Source organism: Neoarius graeffei, chromosome 8 (genome assembly GCF_027579695.1).
Source record: "Neoarius graeffei isolate fNeoGra1 chromosome 8, fNeoGra1.pri, whole genome shotgun sequence".
NCBI classification, from domain to species: Eukaryota; Metazoa; Chordata; class Actinopteri; order Siluriformes; family Ariidae; genus Neoarius; species Neoarius graeffei.
In genome coordinates, this window is record NC_083576.1 from 13,529,740 (window position 1) to 13,548,763 (window position 19,024).

Consider the following 19,024-nt stretch of genomic DNA (forward strand, 5'->3'; position numbering starts at 1 on the left):
CCTGTTTTGTGCCATGATGGATCCCTGTTCTTTAAAACAGGGCACCCACTCACAGCAGAGTCTAATTTCACCTTCAAATTAACTGTTAAATCTGAGGTTCTCACACACTTACTATTGGTCATTTGAGTAAAATGATCCAAGTAGATTTTTGTCTCAATTGTTTAAAGGAACAGTCCACCGTACTTCCATAATGAAATGTTCTCTGAATTGAGACGAGCTGATCCATACCTCTGAGCTTTATGCGACCTCCCAGTCAGTCAGACGCGCTGTCACTCCTGTTAGCAATGTAGCTAGGCTTAGCATGGCCAATGGTATTTTTTGGGGCTGTAGTTAGATGCGACCAAACTCTTCCACGTTTTTCCTGTTTATATGACCAGTGACATGAAACAAAGTTCAGTTACACAAGTTGAAACATGGTGATTTTTCTATGCTATGGAAAGTCCGCAGTACGCCTGTCATAGTAACACCTTCTGCGCACTTCGACAGCGCATTGATACCTTCACTTTTTTTTTCTCCCCCCTGCTCCCCCAACTTCCGTCAATACAACCACCGTGATCAAGACAAGTAGCCTGCACTCCTTTGGAACACAGAAGTGAAGGTATCAATGTGCTGTCGAAGCATGCAGAAGGTGTTAGTATGCCTGTCATAGTGCGGACTCTCCATAGCATAGAAAATCGCCACGTTTCAACTTGTGTAACTGAACTTGTTTCATGTCACTGGTCATATAAACCTATGTAAACAGGAAAAACGTGGAAGAAAAAATACCATTGGCCATGCTGAGCCTAGCTACATTGCTAACAGGAGTAACAGAGCGTCTGATTGACTGGGAGGTCGCACAAAGCTTGGAGAGGTACGGATCAGCTCGTCTCAATTCAGAGAACATATTTCATTATGGAAGTACGGTGGACTGTTCCTTTAACTGGGTTCTCTTTATCTACTTTTAGGACTTGTGTGAAAGTCTGCTGTTTCAGGTCACTTATGCAGAAATATAGAAAATTCTAAAGGGTTCACAAACTTTCAAGCACCACTGTAGAGCTCTAGCTTGCATACATGATGGCCCTAGTGACAAGTATACCAAAGCATGTGCATTCTACAATAAAGTTCAATGCAGAGTAGTCTTGAATTTCTATTAAAACTTTTTCCACATTTAGTATATTTTACAGCATCTAGAGTGTTTTAACATGTCTAGGCCTATAAAGACTTGACAGTATAGCAATGTGCCAGAAATGGAGTAGCATTTGGAAACAAGTATTATCGCTCCTCACAGCTTACCTATTTCAAAGTAGAGACTTTAATAGTGTTACTGGATTTTAATGAGAATTAAAACCAGAATGCCTTTAATATAACTTTGAACAAATCACATTCAAGGCAGCACATTACAATTGTGTTCAATAAATGAGTTAATCTAATCAGGGTTTTCCTTTCCTACTCACAAATCTTTAAAAAGAACTAACCACCAGATTGTTTTGATTTCAAGAACCTGCTTTAACTACAGTCATAAAATTGAACAAATCAGACCATGAAAATTCAACAGAAACTCTTCCCTACATATGAAGGGCTAATTAACTACATAAACCTAGTAATTATTTACTCTAAGCTTAAATAGTTGTTTCATCCACTCCTGTATGAAAAGCATCCATCCTTAGTAATTTTATAAATAAACTTTCAGCAGCACTGACCAAAGAGCTGAGGCGATTTTATAATACACTGGGAAGTATATAACATTTGCTGCTCTGCCTCTCAGACTGGTGGGGTTTCTCCAAAATAGAAAAATGCTCTCCATGCAAAGAACAGGAACTGCCTCCTTAGAAATCTACATTGGAGGAACTCACTCTCACAGCTAGTCACTTTGTTGGAGCTCAAGTATGTGTTGATACAGTGCATTTAGACTCCTGTAGGGGCCAGACGGCTGATGAAGGCGATGCTATTGAGGCACATTCTCCTGAAGAAGGCGGGGCAGGCAGGCTTCATCACAAAGTGCTCCAGGAGAATCCGCAACTCTGTGAACAGGGTCCTGAGAAAGGAAGGACAACCAAATTGGATGATCAGAGCTCAGACTTCAACCCCACACATGCAAGCAAGTGAAGCGAAAGGGCATGCTTACCGACAGTAAGGGTTTCGTCTGGAGGCATAACGCAAAGTCAGGAAGCGGTAATAAATAAAGGGTTGCAGCAGGCTGCCCTGTCCGCTGAGGAGAAAAAGTAAAAATTACATGAAAATCAATGCCACTACATGGTGAGGTGGCACATGAACCCAGAGAATACAAGTGCTTATAGATCCACTTATTATGGAATGTCTACAAGACAAAAGGTTCTGAAAAATGCAAAGCCCTCCATCCTGAAGACATGCACATTTATACCACAGTACAACTGAACGCTCAAATCTCATTGGTCAGAAGGTGTGCAATAAATAAATGGTTTGGGCAGTATATCCAGCTGTAACGTGACTAATATTAAAACGTGTATATTTTAATACATTATTTCTATAATAACAGATACTCCACTTAAGCTTGCAAGGAAAAAAAAAACATGCTGTATAACAGGAAAAGCAGAACTGTTCATGGTTTCTCTTGAGGGAAGGAAGGAGAGCGCTTTTTTTTTTTTAAAAACACACGATAGAATGACTACTGCGGCCATATCAGGTGAGAACAGGACTAAATTGTCTCCGTCTTCCCATAAGAGTAAATCGATAAACAGAATGATGCACTCTGTGTGCCACATTACACCACCAGGCTTATATTATTTTCATGAAGTCGAGAAATTCAGACTATTTCTCGATAATCACCTCGAGCGACTCCGCAAAATGGCAGCCAATCACTCTGTCACTGTGGAAGAACAAGATCAACTTTGAGCTACTGCTCACTTGCGTATCCCCCGCTCTCGCTTATATCAGAATGCAAGCGATCGAAGGACTAGGACACTTGTGTTGACTTCAACAAATGATTAACCCTGAAACAAGTAAGTAAAGAGCAGTCTCTTTCCCCAGGGATTTCAAATAGCATCAAAATCCACCCTGTGTGTTTCGTGAATACATTCAGTCGGTAAACAGTATACACGGTATAGAACCCCAAGCTGAAATTTCGTACCAAGTGGCTAAGATTTGTGGTTGCTTTGAAAAAGGGTGTTTCAGACAGAGGTAAACCAGTATACCACCCTCCTTCGGAGCAGGGGTATAATTACAAACGATGAAAGAAAATGCTGTTCCTAAAAGCACTAAAGATGCTACAAAGTTTGGTCTAAAACTATTCAAAGGTAAGGTGGGATTACAATTTATACTCAACAAAAATAAAAACTTTACACTTGTTTCAAAGTCAATAATTTGAACATTTTGGAAAATAGGTTTGAAATAACGACTATTCAATTATCTTGTCATTAAAGATGCTATAGCATACAGATCATGTTTGTCATGGAATCAGTTCTACCGGAAATGCGACGACAATGTCCATGATCAAAAACTGTGAGTCACAACTTAATGAAATCATGTCAATATCGGGTGTGTCCTCCATGGGCGTTCACAACTGCGATACAACGTCTCCTCATGGATTAGATGATGCGTCTGAACACAGCTTGGGGAATGCGCCGCCATATTTGTACCAACATGGCACCAAGCTCCTGCAAGTTCTGTGGAGGGTTCCTTACGGTTGGCTGTGGTGCCAGTTTGATGGAGACGTGTCTGGAGATTATGGATGGTCTGTCGACTGCATCCCATAACCCTCGCAACGTCAGTGACGGATGTTCCCGTATTCAGCATGCCAATGGCACGTTCACGCTGAATGTTTGACAGTCGTGGCATTGCAAATTAACGAATAATTAACCATAAAACCTTGTTTTTCTGAGATGACACTCTATTCTGCTACCGTGAGATCAATTGCACGTGTATCAATAGGTCACGTCACTTGTGTCACGTGGAAACGTGATTTTAGCGTGCAGTGCTCTCGCACGTGCTACGTAGGCCCAACCAGTAGAATGAATGTGTGACGTAATGCCCTTGACAATGCATTTAACCATAATCACAACAAGAACTCTTTCAAGGAAAGTTTCTAAACACTATTTGAAAAATAATGAGTGTCAAGTTTTTATTTTTGCTGAGTATATTTTATCCATTTCAAAGTGAGTCGGCGTAGATAAGTGACAAGTCTGTGCCATACATTTGCATGCTTTTGAATATTAAAAAAAAAAATTTTAAATCACCACCTGTGTATTTATACTAAAACCAATTATCTACCCTAGGCTCGGTGAATAATTGTTAAATAAAAGCATGATCTTCAGTGTGTTATTCTTTAAAATCATTCGCTATTCGTCTTAGATTATGCCGCACATCCACCATACAACTCCCTGTGATTATCTGTTGCTAAAGAAACGATAAAGCATTAGAATGAGTACATTCATACAAACCTGTGAGTTGCCTTGGTGTCAGAACTGCCCTCGCAGAATCTAACCAATCAGAATGGTTTGCTGAAGTTAATACTAAATAAGGAAAACTGGATTTTCAAAGCTACCTGAGGAGCATGAAGACAGTAGCTGGCATCAGAAAGATCTCATTACAGGCGATGAACTTCAGAATGTTCTGCTGATTGGCTGTGAGCTTGTTCAGGAAGTTCCGGACGAACTGTAGACTGCCCGGTCCCATCGTCTAAAGAAGGAAATGAGCAGCATCGTGAAAAAGTCTCTGCTTAAAACAATAAGGCTTTATGGCTAAACTGACTTACATCAAGAACTTTCTTAGTGTATGTGGTAGCATGAAGAAGTGAGAAGAGGAACACGGGGAAAATGCTCACTGAAAACTGCTGTCAAGGATCAAAAGGTCACAGACTCGAGAGTTACATTTCACAACACTGGAACTTTACTTCACTTGTGTCCCATAAAGTCAGAAACGTGATGTGTGCACATTCTAAAAATCAGGCGTATATCGTCAAGGAGGATACTGGTGATGGGGTAGGAGTTGACCAGGATGAGCGAGTAGAGGAGGTAATGGCAGCTGTCCTCCTGTAACGCCTGCGACAGGAAGGCTCGGCTCAGCTGGAAGTGAGGAAGCCTCTGGTGCAGACGCAGAGCGCTGGTCAAAGCGTTGGCCAACAGAGCTCGCTGGTAGAAGTTAGCCGCTGCCACTGGTCTGAGAGACAAGAGGAGTTCGTTTAGCAGACTTGGTTGCAGACAAAATGAAACCAGCCCAGTATCATCAGGTGATCAGTGCATTTCCATAAACAACGGGCCTTGTTTATCAAGCTGTACATAAACAGATTTAGTCAGAAATACAAGTGTTTACACATGAAATTTGGTATTCATTAAAAAAAAAAAAAAAAATTTTTTTTGGGAAAGAACTAACTAACCAACCAAAATTTTATGGAATATACTATCAAGTTTAATTGCATAACTTTATTAGGTTTACAGAATTTATCAGACACCCTTGTCCAGGTGAGTGCTCACAGAAATGTTTTACAGTCCATCAAAAACATCCTCATGCTAGTTCACTATTCAGGGACTAATGCCGCTTTTCCACTACTAGTGGGCCTGTTAAGCATAATTGTGCACAAAATGAAAAAAGCATGAAACTTTCAGGGTTTGTTCTTGAAGGCATAAGCTTTAATTTGAGACGTGGAGGCATTCTCAGTTTGACCTCTGGGGTCAGCTAGAGGTCATTGACCTCCATGATATCACATTTCTATGCATGAAATTAGAAAAGGCTGTATCTTAATATCTAAATGTGATGTAAATGTAAAATAAATGTGTTTTTCCATGTGCCTGGACATGAAAAAAATCACATACAATACTGATATTCCGCTTAGGTGTAACTTCAGGGGTCAGGTAGAGGTCATTGACCTTTGAAATTTGAAGTTTCTATGCATGAAATTCTAGACGGGTGTATCTTAGGATCTAAATGTGATAGAAATGTGAAGTTAATGTGTATTTCCTTGTTTCTGACCATGAGAAACCCATTTTTGATACTGATATTACTCTTACAGGTCATCTCTGGGGTCAGCTAGAGGTCACTGACCTCCAGCATAATGCATTTCTATGCATAAAATTAGAAACGGGTGTACCTCAGGTTCTAAATGTGATAGAAATGTAAACCAAATTTGTATTTCTATGATTCTGTACATGAGAAACCCATTTTTGATACTGATATCATTCTGAGAGGTCAACATCATGGAGAACAGGCAAGGTTGGGAAACATCCCACATTTTGATAAATCTATATAAAAATCTCATGTGTTTTGGATTGTAAGAAACAATTCCATATGAATATGAACATGACAGAAATATACTTCAACTTGTCAGAAATTATAAACTTTAACTAATCAAAAACTTGAACTACAATCAAAACTCTAAATGCAGTGTAAACAGTTGAACAGGTTCCATAAAGAACATTTTAAAATCACTATAGTATCTACATTTATTCTAAGGGCCTTGACCTTTGGGGATTACAATGTTGGCCTACAAATTGTAACTACAGAACACTGAAAACAGAACACTGAAAACAGAACACTGAAAAACCACACCCCTTGCCCCACTCTGAACCGCGAAAATAATGGGCTACACACAAAACATGAACATGAAAATTCCGTTGAATCTCTACCTCTGCTAGACTGACATATAGTTATTCCTGTGAATTTAGAATTGCCCTATCAATGTCCAACATTAAAATGACTGAAAATTAAATTACAATATACTGTATTCTTCAACTCTAGTGCAAATGAGAGCAAATGCTCCAAAACATTACTCACTTTGAAATTATCAATGGAAATGGGGCAACTGTGTTCAGCTTCTGACATAGTTTGTGACCACTGGAGATGTTTTACTTATCAGAAATGAGTTGTGTCATGTCCAGAAACATGGAATCATATATTTACTTTACATTTACAGTATTTCACATTTTAATCCAAAGATAGATTGTTTCTAATTTCATGCTTAGAAATGCATTATCGTGGAGGTCAGTGACCTCTAGCTGACCTCAGAGGTGACTTATAAAAATGATATCAGCATTAGAAATTAGTTTATCATGGCCAGAAACATGGAAATACGCATTTAGTTTACATTTCTATCACATTTAGAACCTAAGATACACCCGTTTCTAATTTCGTGCATAGATATGCATTATGCTGGAGGTCAGTGACCTCTAGCTGACCCCAGAGATGACCTGTAAGAGTAATATCAGTATCAAAAATGGGTTTCTCATTGTCAGAAACAAGGAAATGCACATTAACTTCACATTTCTATCACATTTAGATCCTAAGATACACCCGTCTAGAATTTCATGCATAGAAACTTCAAATTTCAAAAGGTCAATGACCTCTACCTGACCCCTGAAGTTAAAATACAGCCTTTTCTAATTTCATGCATAGAAATGTGCCATCATGGAGGTCAATGACCTCTAGCTGACCCCAGAGGTCAAACTGAGAATGCTTCCACGTCTCAAATTAAAGCTTATGCCTTCAAGAACAAACTCTGAAAGTTTCATGCTTTTTTCATTTTGTGCACAATTCTTCTGATAATAAGAGCTTAACAGCCCCACTATACCCTTTTTCAGCTCGCTTCAGCCCGACACGGCTCGCGTTTCGACTACCTTATGCCGCTTTTCCACTACAAACGCGGCTGAGCCGTGCCGTGCCGAGTCGAGCTGAGTCGGGCTGAGCGGGGCTGTTGGAGTTGCATTTCGACTACAACCGCGCTGAACCGTGCTGGCTGGAAGTGGGTGGACACATTGGGTGGAGTTAGCGAAAGTGGGTGGACGTCATGTGATGTCATTAAGCAGCGCAAACAGTGACATCAGTGACAGTGGCGGAACAAGTCAGAGCCGGGCCGGGGGCGGGGCAAATGACCGGACCCTTTATTAAAGCTTATCATAACATCATTTTAGGCTACAAAATGTCCGCAACTGCGGTGTTTACCAATTTCAACACTACCGGGTGCAACTATGTTATTTAGTACATCAAGTCCTTCAAACGAACATGTAACTCAGAAACAAAAAACATTAGGATACTGTACATGGCTCATAATAAAACATCAATAGCCTATACTGCGCACATTATTTAAAGGGCATACGAATGAGCGCTCAGAGGTTGCAGCAGTGACAGGAAGAGTCAGAAATAAAAGGAGGGTGGTGCAAACCTCACTGAATGCACTGTGTTTACCAATTTCAACACTACGGGGTGCAACTATGTTATTTTGTACATTAAGTCCTTCAAACGAACATGTAACTCAGAAACAAAAAAAACATTAGGCGACATACTGTACATGGCTCATAATAAAACATCAATAGCCTACTGCGCGCATTATTTGAAGGGCATACGACGAGCCTTGCGCTCCGCGAACTCGTCCACGATGCTCTGTATGTCACTGATTCAGTGATCTTTTAAGCGGTAGTCTCACGACCCGAATAGTAAACAATAAACATGGAGGACATGGAGTCGTTAGTGTTGCTGGTCTTGGTGCTGTGGCTTGACAACGCGGACAGATACTGGCAAGAGCGTATAGATGAGGCGAGGCGCATAAGGCTTCAGAAATTCTCGTAATTCGTAATTCTTCTTCTTCCGGGTTTGCGGTGTTTACAGATCCCAGCGCGCTCGCGGGGCGTGTGTGGGCATGTGAGGACACTCCTCCTCACCAATCAGTGCACAGGGGAGTGTCTGCTCACGCCCCCAACCTCAGTCAGCACGGTTTGGCTCGCTTCAGCCCTACCCCAAAACGGTGCGAGTTTTAGGGGCTAAGCAGGGCTGAAGCGAGCTGAGTCGTGCTGGTTTTTGGTAGTCGAAACGCGAGCCGTGTCGGGCTGAAGTGAGCTGAAGCGAGCTGAAGTGAGCTGAAAAAGGGTAGTGGAAAAGGGCCATTAGAGCAGCACGACTCAGCTCGCTTCAGCCCTGCTTAGCACCCAAAACTCGCACGGTTTTGGAGTGGGGCTGAAGCGAGCCAAACCGAGCCGAGTGGGGCTAGGGGCATGAGGAGACACTCCCCTGTGCACTGATTGGTGAGGAGGAGTGTCCTCACATGCCCTGCGAGCACGCTGGGATCTGTAAACACCGTAAACCCGGAAGAAGAATTACGAGAATTTCTGAAGCCTTATGCGCCTCGCCTCATCTATACACTCTTGCCAGTATCTGTTGGCGTTGTCGGTGACAACAAGCCACAGCACCAAGACCAGCAACACTAACGACTCCATGTTTATTGTTTACTATCCGGGTCGTGAGACTACCGCTTAAAAGATCACCGATGTCACTGTTTGCGCCACCTAACGACATCACGTGACGTCCACCCACTTTCGCTAACTCCACCCAATGTGTCCACCCACTTCCAGCCAGCACGGTTCAGCGCGGTTGTAGTCGAAATGCAATCCCAACAGCCCCGCTCAGCTCGACTCAGCCCAACTCAGCACGGCACGGCTCAGCCCAACTCAGCCGCGTTGGTAGTGGAAAAGCGGCATATGAGTACCTCTGAGAACATTCTATGAAAACCAACAAGAATCCATAATTTAAGACCATATATGACAAAAATAACGGCACTGTGTAAATAGTGGACTGGTTGGTCCATCTGTGCATAGGTGTATTAAGCAGACGTGCCAGCTGATGGAATATTTAGTGTTTATTACTAAATAATTTGTTTTGCCATAGAAGTGAGCCAAAAATTCCACGTATGCCTTTCAGCCTTTACCCTCATCGTTCATTTCCTGCTCACAACTGTCTGTGCACTTGACCCTTTATGGAATTTGAAGGATCTCACTATATGCAAATGAACTGCGCCAGGAACACTGTTTGCACTTTCGAGGTGATCAACATCCGCACACGAGTATGAAAAGAAGAAAAATTAAAACTTTATTCAGCGTTTCTGAAAGTTTTCTAAAGCCCATAGAAATTTTAGTTTAGTTTGAGCAGACATTTACACAATTTTACTAAAAAGATCGATAAATGAGGCCTAAAAAGTTTTAATCAGATCCCAAACACTGGACATATTGTGATACTCACACCTTCCCCCTGTCAACTGTAAAACTACTTACTCAATGAAAGTAAACAGAAGATATAGGGAAACAGACTCCGGTCAGAGCTGCTCTGATAAATGACTAACCCAAGCAGAGGAAGGATGAACATGATGGAGCAGTAGACCGTGAAGAGCCGCGAGAGCCACATGGCCGACTCCAGTTTGTTACTCAACAGGAATTGCTGCAAGACACACAAAACATTTTTAATTTTATATTCTGGAACTAATCTCAATTCATATTTAGGTACTGTTTGACACTTAAAACTAAATCAGACACAAAAGATGAAAGTAAACCCGTGCTGAAATATTTTGTGCCCCTCACCGCAGGTCCAATCTGTGGAGGAGGAGGAGGAGGATCTCGCTGCTCTGTGTCGGCCATCTTTCTTGAAAAAGAAAAAAAAAACCTCTCTCTATCCTGGAAAAAAAATAAATGACACCCACAATACTCAACTTTAGCAATGCGTATAGAGTACCATCAACTTGTATTTTAATACTACTGAGTAATTTAATAACATGCAAGCAGTTTACTGTGGAAACTAGAAAAATAAACAGTCTATCAGTACCTATTTAAAAAAAAAAAAAAAAAAAAAAAAAAAAGGTGTTTCAGGCTACAGTTTAGTTCTTTCATTCAGAGAAAAAAAAATTAAATTTACATAAAATCAGTGACCGAGGGGAAAAACAAAAAACACCACACCTGTTCCTCGATGCACAAAAACTCCACACACATTTTAAAACATTAACCAAAAGAACCATCATGCAGTGTGCGTCACTGCCGCCTCACAGGGTTCAATACTGAGCTCAGGTTAACGTCTGTGCAATGCTTCACTTGTTCTTCATACATTCATGTGGGTTTCCTCTCAGATCGTCCCAAATACTGTTTTTTGAGCTCTGTAGCTCTGGGAGTAATCAGCAGCAAACATTTATAGAAATCAAATAAGTTTCAAGGGGTCAGGGGTTATGCGAAGTGTGTGCGTGCATTTTCACCATTTGTGCACGTGCGTTTGCAAAACTGTGTTCATGCATGCTTTAATTTCATAAACACGATGCCACGTCAAGGAGAAACGGCGCATAGCTGCAGAGTACATAGGGAGTAGTGGTGGTACTACAACTACTAGTAATGCTAATACATGAGCGTAGGAACAGGCACGTCCTTTATCCAGCTGCAGTGTTTTCACCCAGAGCGCATACACTTTATAATAACTTCAGGAGAAAAAACAGCATGTGCATCTTTTTAAAAAGTCTTGTTTAACACACTTGAAAACAAAGTGCAGTAAAGTTTCTAAGTCTGCACGCGAGAGTTGTTAAGTTGTTCTCCCATATGACTGTTGTGCTTGACTGAAGGACCATCCAGACAGTTCTGTTCTCAGCTGAGATGGACAGCACAACGCTGCACCAGACATCTTTCGGTTTAATCAAAAGGTATTAATTTTTAAGGATTCTACTACTGTACAGTATTATTTGCTTTATGACAATGCACATTGTTAAAAGCACAATACATTTGATTTGAAATGGCTTTTTGGGGGGGGGGGGGGGGGGGGCTGACTGCCTATCAAATGAATGAATATCCACACAGTCGAATACACCGATCCAGCCCTAGTTTCTCTGGTTTCCTCCAGGTCCTCAAGGTCACCCCATGTCTTTGGATCGTGGGGGAAACCGGAGCACAGGGAGGAAACCCACGCAGACACAGGGAGAATATGCAAACTCCACACAGAAAGATCCTCGTCAGCCACCGAGCTTGAACCCAGAACCTTCTTGCTATGAGGTGACAGTGCTAACCACTACACCACTGTGTCCCCCGTGTAAGTATGGAAAGACAGACAGGACAAGACAGAAGAAGGAGAAAGATGGGACGGACGCAAGGAAGGACGGACGGAAGAAGGAGAAAGATGGGACGGACGCAAGGAAGGACCGACGGAAGAAGGAGAAAGATGGGACGGACGCAAGGAAGGACCGACGGAAGAAGGAGAAAGATGGGACGGACGCAAGGAAGGACCGACGGAAGAAGGAGAAAGATGGGACGGACGCAAGGAAGGACCGACGGAAGAAGGAGAAAGATGGGACGGACGCAAGGAAGGACCGACGGAAGAAGGAGAAAGATGGGACGGACGCAAGGAAGGACGGACGGAAGAAGGAGAAAGATGGGACGGACGCAAGGAAGGACGGACGGAAGAAGGAGAAAGATGGGACGGACGCAAGGAAGGACGGACGGAAGAAGGAGAAAGATGGGACGGACGCAAGGAAGGACGGACGGAAGAAGGAGAAAGATGGGACGGACGCAAGGAAGGACGGACGGAAGAAGGAGAAAGATGGGACGGACGCAAGGAAGGACGGACGGAAGAAGGAGAAAGATGGGACGGACGCAAGGAAGGACGGACGGAAGAAGGAGAAAGATGGGACGGACGCAAGGAAGGACGGACGGAAGAAGGAGAAAGATGGGACGGACGCAAGGAAGGACGGACGGAAGAAGGAGAAAGATGGGACGGACGCAAGGAAGGACGGACGGAAGAAGGAGAAAGATGGGACGGACGCAAGGAAGGACGGACGGACGCAAGGAAGGACGGACGGACGCAAGGAAGGACGGACGGACGCAAGGAAGGACGGACGGAAGAAGGAGAAAGATGGGACGGACGCAAGGAAGGACGGACGGAAGAGAGAGAAAGATGGGACGGACGCAAGGAAGGACGGACGGAAGAGAGAGAAAGATGGGACAGGCGCAAGGAAGGACGGAAGAGAGAGAAAGATGGGACAGGCGCAAGGAAGGAAGGACGGAAGAGAGAAAGATGGGACAGGCGCAAGGAAGGAAGGACGGAAGAGAGAAAGATGGGACAGACGCAAGGAAGGAAGGACGGACAGAAGAAAGAGAAAGGTGGGACAGACGCAAGGAAGAGAAAGGTGGGACAGACGCAAGGAAGAGAAAGGTGGGACAGACGCAAGGAAGAGAAAGGTGGGACAGACGCAAGGAAGAGAAAGGTGGGACAGACGCAAGGAAGGACGGAAGGAAGACTGGATGGTGAAAAGGAAGGACAAAAGTACAGAATGATGACCCAAAACAAATCCCACTTAATATTTTAAGTCACACTTTCATCACCAAGTTGTTATACTGAGAAATTACTGTTAATACTTAGTGTGGCACCACTACTGAGTCACTCAAACAGAATTTAAAAAATAAAAACCCTTCAGGTATTGTTTCAGTTTTCCAGACAGTTTCTGACCAGTTCACTTTGTATCTTGTGACTAAATAAACGTAACACAGCCAATGGGATCCTCAGGACACTACTGAAGAGCCTGTTTATTTTGCATTTACACACAAAATAAAAGGACACAGAAAAAATAAATGAACAGTTTTAAAAACCTTCAATTCGACCATGTTGACAATCCAGGTGGAACATACAGTCCAGGAAAGCCGAATCCCAAATAGCTACCTGTTCCCTAAATAGTGAACTTACAGCCTTTGAAGTGCACACTCCGTTCCCTATGTAGTGCACTATGAATATAGAATGAGGCGCAGTTTGAGATTCAGCCCACATCCCTCGATCACTAACGCTAGGAAGATCGCGTGGTCATTCTACGCCGGGTCATTTCATTTCTTTGGATTTTTAAAAAAAAAAATATCTAACGTGTTGTTTTAAACGTAACACATAAATTCTGACTTTAATTATCCCCAAGTATATTTATATAACTCACTCATTCTGTTAAACCAGTCTTAACGCCATGGCGTCTCAGGCGCTCAGTGATGGAAACATCTAGAAAAGCGGCAGCGTTGCTGAGAAACAAATTAACCTTCAAACTACACACACCAGGGTGGTTTTTTTTGTATATTTATAAACATATAGCTTTTCATACTGAAACACTCATATCTTTAAAAAAAAATACCTATATTGTCTTCTTAATCGTCTCTGAGGTGAATAAAAATCCAATCCAGTGGTTGCTAATAGCTGCGTCTCAAACTGATTTACAGGAAACGCGACAGGTCAGCTGACCTTACAACAACTTCTTCTTCTCTTCTGCATTTCCTTACACCAGTGCTTTGGCTCCACCTACTGTTGAAACTTATATTTACAATCCTCCTATTTGTTCTGCTTGGCATGTACAGTGGTGCTTGAAAGTTTGTGAACCCTTTAGAATTTTCTATATTTCTGCATAAATATGACCCAAAACATCATCAGGTTTTCACACAAGTCCTAAAAGTAGATAAAGAGAACCCAGTTAAACAAATGAGACAAAAATATTATACTTGGTCATTTATTTATTGAGGAAAATTATCTAATATTACATACCTGTGCGTGGCAAAAGTATGTGAAGCTTTGCTTTTAGTATCTGGTGTGACCCCCTTGTGCAGCAATAACTGCAACTAAACGTTTGCGGTAACTGTTGATCAGTCCTGCACACCAGCTTGGAGGAATTTTAGCCCGTTCCTCCGTACAGAACAGCTTCAACTCTGGGATGTTGGTGGGTTTCCTCACATGAACTGCTCGCTTCAGGTCCTTCCACAACATTTCGGTTGGATTAAGGTCAGGACTTTGACTTGGCCATTCCAAAACATTAACTTTATTCTTCTTTAACCATTCTTTGGTAGAACGACTTGTGTGCTTAGGGTCGTTGTCTTGCTGCATGACCCACCTTCTCTTGAGATTCAGTTCATGGACAGATCGGATGTGATGTTTTAGGTCATATTTATGCAGAAATATAGAAAATTCTAAAGGGTTCACAAACTTTCAAGCACCACTGTACACTCACAGGTCACTTTATTAGGATACACCTGCTGTCTTATGCAGTTCTCTAATCAGCCAATCACCTTGACAGCAGCACAATGCATCAAATCATGCAGATACAAATCAAGAGCTTCAGTTAATGTTCACTTCACTTCAAACATCAGAATGGGAAAAATTGTGATCTCAAAGTGTGACTTTCACTGTGGTGCCAAATGGACTGGTTTGAGTGTTTCAGAAGCTGCTGATCTCCTGGGGTTTTCACACACAACAGTCTCTAGAGTTTACACAGAATGGTACGAAAAACAAAAAACACCGAGTGAGCGATAGTTCTGCACGTGGAAACACCTTGTTGATACGAGAGGTCAGAAGAAAATGACGGAAGGATGTAGTAACTCATATAATCCCTCTTTACAACCGTAATGAGCAGAAAAGCATCTCAGCATGCAACAGCAGAAGACCAAACTGGGTTCTACTCCTGCCAGCCAAGAACAGAAATCTTAGAATCAAGAACAAGTTCCTATTAAAGTAGCCAGTCAGTGCAGATACATGATATGACCAAAAGTTTGTGGACACACTCATGTATTTATTGGACATCTCATTTCAGATTTAGTTATAACAGCCTCCATTCTTCTGGGAAGTCTTTCCACTAGATTTTGAAGGGTGGCTGTGGGAATTTATGTTTATTCAGTCACAAGAACACTAGTGAGGTCAGGCACTGATGTTGGCCGAACATCCCAAAGCTGTTCAGTGAGGTTGAGGTCAAGGCTCAGGCCACTCAAGGTCTTCCATATCAACTTTGGCAAACCATCAGTGAAGTTGAGGTCAGGGGTCTGTGCAGGACACTCAAGTTCTTTCACTCCAAACATAACACGCTGTCTTTTTATGTAGCTCACTTTGTGCACAGGGGTATTATCATGCTACGATATGTTTGGGCCTGTTACTTCTAGTAAAGGGAACTCTTAATGCTACAGCATACAAATGTCCGTTTTATGGACACACAATCACACATCCAGCTGCACCTACAAGGACTTGGACTGTACTTTCATATCATTCATTTCCAGCACACACATCACACACACCAAATCGCTGCAATCATATACATAATGTGTATTGTATATATCAGATGCTCTTGGATATTATAATCTGCATTTCAACAATATTGGCTGACTTTGAGTGGCATATCAGGTATATTCCATTCAGCTAGCATGATACTGAGGCTACATCCACACGACAACGGCAACGAGATTTTTTTTTTTAAATATCGCGCCCACATGGGCAACGGATCAGTAAAATATCAGGTACATGTGGCAACTCTTGCTGAAAACGATGCAATACACATGCCACACCTCTACGTGCGCTGTAAGACGGTCCCATCGGAGACACCAGAACAATAGAAGAAGTAGGACGCATGCGCATAAACCCCTTCTTCTGTAGCATCAGCCACATAAAGTTTTGATTATTAATCAGTAGCGTAAAATAGTATCTATTGTCTAAGACACTTATTTACGTATATTTCATATTAAAACGTCTATGTAAATTAATACATAGAAAGCCTGGCCAGGTGCTGAACGTTCTTCTGCCTTCACTTTAAGGGAAATTCAGGGTGAGCATGAGCCTAGGTTCTTCCCTGTCACTGTCACACGCACACACCTTCTCACTCCCTATCCTATGGATATAGTCTCTTTAAATCACGTGCTCGTTTTTTGAATGGAGACGCGGAAAGAGGAATGAATGGGGGTAGATGGAAGCCGGTACGCCAACATTCTGATATCCTCCAGAATTCTTTAATGGTGCGGAATAAATTGAATGCTACATGTTGATAGATTACTTTGTTCTTCTACGCCCTTTTTGAGGAATGTATTGTCGGACTTAAACCATCATCTGAAGAGGTGAGATCGCTCCTTTTTTTCCCCTATTTTTGCTGGCGGGATTGTTTTTGTTTTTGGAAAGCGCACGGGCGGTGCGCAGGGTTTGGTTATACTGCTTCCGCAGTGTTTGGACTAAAGACTCTGCCCTAAGGGCTATTCTCTCTCTCTCTCTCTCTCACTTTGCACCATTACACAATAAATATTCACAGTGAAAATATTTTGTAAGCGCGTTTCATGAACCAAGTTATAGGATTTGTTGACAACTCGCATCGAGTTCGTTACACTTCTACCCGGCGTGAAGCACTCACAGTCATGTGGTTGTGACGTCATCGTAAACAAATCCGTTCTACTCATCCAGACGACTTCGCAACGGCACCGTTGCCAGATTTTTCCACTCTGGAACCCGTTCTCAAAAGATTTCGTTTTGGGGCACCCAAAATGCTGGTGCCGTGTGGACGCCAGGCTGAAATGATAAACAATTTTATCAGATTCACCTGAATCCGTTGCCATGTGGACAGGGCCTGAATGAGTCGACGAGTTCAATATCATGCTAACTGAATAGAATATATCTGATATACCATGAAAAGAAGCCATTATTATTATTATTAGTAGTAGTAGTAGTGTACATACACATTCCTTTCAGGTGTTCAACGTGTATTTCTCTTTCAAAATCCTCTCAAAATCTTCTGTATTTAGCAAAGTGAACCTGGTGGCCATGTTTGTGTACAAATTGTCACAGTCGCTCGCTAGCGCAGAAGTTTTACGTCTCTGACATGTGACGTCATGTTGTCTTGTCAACCATGCAATATCGTAAACCATATTCAACGCTCATAACCTGGCAACTTGTCCAGGGTGTACCCCGCCTCTCGCCCATAGTCGGCTGGGATAGGCTTCAGTTCGCCTGCGACCCTGTAGAACAGGATAAGCGGCTACAGATAATGGATGGATGGATGGATGGATATTCAACGCTCATTCCCCATTGGGTAGAGTGATGTAAAACACGTAGGATATGCCAACAATATTGCATGCTATCAAACCAAATGAATGAAACCCACTAGAAGGGAATAGAATACGTTTTTATTCCATTGAAAATGTGTCCTGTATATACAATACTTATTATTATTGTCTCTCTACTGTCTTGTCCTGCACTGTTGTGCACTTTCTATCTTATGTGTCTTTCATTCATTTGTTTATTTATTCATTTTATCCATTGTGGGGTGTGGGTGAGCTGGAGCCAATCCCAGCTGATTTTGTGTGAGAGGTGGGTTTCACCGTAGACAGGTTACAAGCCTGGGAGACAAACAGCCATTCACATTCAAATTCGGACCTAATATGCATATCTTTGGACTGTGGGAAGAAACCGGAGCACCCAGAGGAAACCATGCAGGGCCTTTCTGCGTGGAGTTTGCACATTCTCCCCGTGTCTGCGTGGGTTTCTTCCGGGTGTTCCGGTTTCCCCCACAGTTCAAAGACATGCGGTTAGCTTAACTTAGGGCAGCCTTGGACTGAAGTGCCCTTGAGCAAGGCACCTAACCCCCAATTGCTCCCCGGGTGCTGTAGTATAGCTGCCCACTGCCCTGGGTATGTGTATGTGTGTATGTTCACTACTTCAGATGGGTTAAATGCAGAAAGGAATTTCACTGTGCTTAAGTGTATGTGTGATAAATAAAGTTGTTGTTCTTCTTGTTCAGGCATGAGGAGAACATTAACTCTACAAAGAAAGGCCCCAGCAGGTTCGAACCCATATCTTTCCTGCTGTGAGGCCTTACGTGTCTTATACATGTCTTTAGCTTTTTATAGACACACACTGTTAAATGATACATGTCTTTATGATCTGTATATTTTAATCTCAACTTACAGATATGACAAAAAAAATCTGTTGCATTTGTATAAAATCTTGTCTATTCATCTTCATTTATCCTAACATATTAATCATTTATATAGTCATCTCTTTTATTTCCTGTACAATGTATTCTGTGATCGAGGACCAACTCCCAAGTTAAAGTGAAATCTTTCTTTGCTAGTAGCCTGTAATTCTGTCTGATTCGGAGTTTAGACATGATTACAACACACACCAGTGCACTATATTGTAAATCGGATGTGTTTTTAGACATAACGATGATAAATTTACAAGATTAATCGAGATTTAAAACATTAAATTAAATCAATAGAGTCAAAACAGTTGACACTCATATTTTAGTGTTTATCCAGAAAGTTATCTTGTACGTCTTTTTTTTTTTGTAAAATACCTGACTTGCTGGCGGCACGGTGGTGTAGTGGTTAGCGCTGTCACCTCACAGCAAGAAGGTCCTGGGTTCGAGCCCCGTGGCCGGCGAGGGCCTTTCTGTGTGGAGTTTGCATGTTCTCCCCGTGTCCGCGTGGGTTTCCTCTGGGTGCTCCGGTTTCCCCCACAGTCCAAAGACATGCAGGTTAGGTTAACTGGTGACTCTAAATTGACTGTAGATGTGAGTGTG

General features: G+C 42.3%; 2 protein-coding genes across 3 annotated transcripts; one reads left to right on the forward strand and one right to left on the reverse strand.

Moving 5' to 3' along the window:
• Positions 1-1,301: 1,301 nt before the first annotated feature.
• On the reverse strand, positions 1,302-13,945 carry tmem33 (transmembrane protein 33). 2 transcript variants are annotated; one of them, XM_060926848.1, is made up of 9 exons: positions 13,844-13,942; positions 13,655-13,733; positions 10,290-10,382; positions 10,055-10,149; positions 4,925-5,112; positions 4,709-4,776; positions 4,499-4,632; positions 2,105-2,188; positions 1,302-2,014 (listed from the first exon to the last, which is right to left on the reverse strand). In XM_060926848.1, exons 3-9 carry the CDS (start codon positions 10,344-10,346, stop codon positions 1,885-1,887), a joined length of 756 nt encoding a protein of 251 aa, XP_060782831.1. In that variant the 5' UTR covers positions 10,347-10,382; positions 13,655-13,733; positions 13,844-13,942; the 3' UTR covers positions 1,302-1,884. The 2 variants fall into 2 exon arrangements, with proteins under 2 accessions (XP_060782831.1, XP_060782830.1); XM_060926847.1 differs by lacking the exon at positions 13,655-13,733 and having other exon boundaries at positions 1,303-2,014; positions 13,844-13,945.
• LOC132889859 (cylicin-2-like) lies at positions 11,011-13,010 on the forward strand. The gene is made up of 2 exons (XM_060926688.1): positions 11,011-11,046; positions 11,775-13,010. The coding sequence occupies exons 1-2, from the start codon at positions 11,011-11,013 to the stop codon at positions 13,008-13,010; spliced, it is 1,272 nt and encodes a 423-aa protein (XP_060782671.1).
• Positions 13,946-19,024: the final 5,079 nt, after the last annotated feature.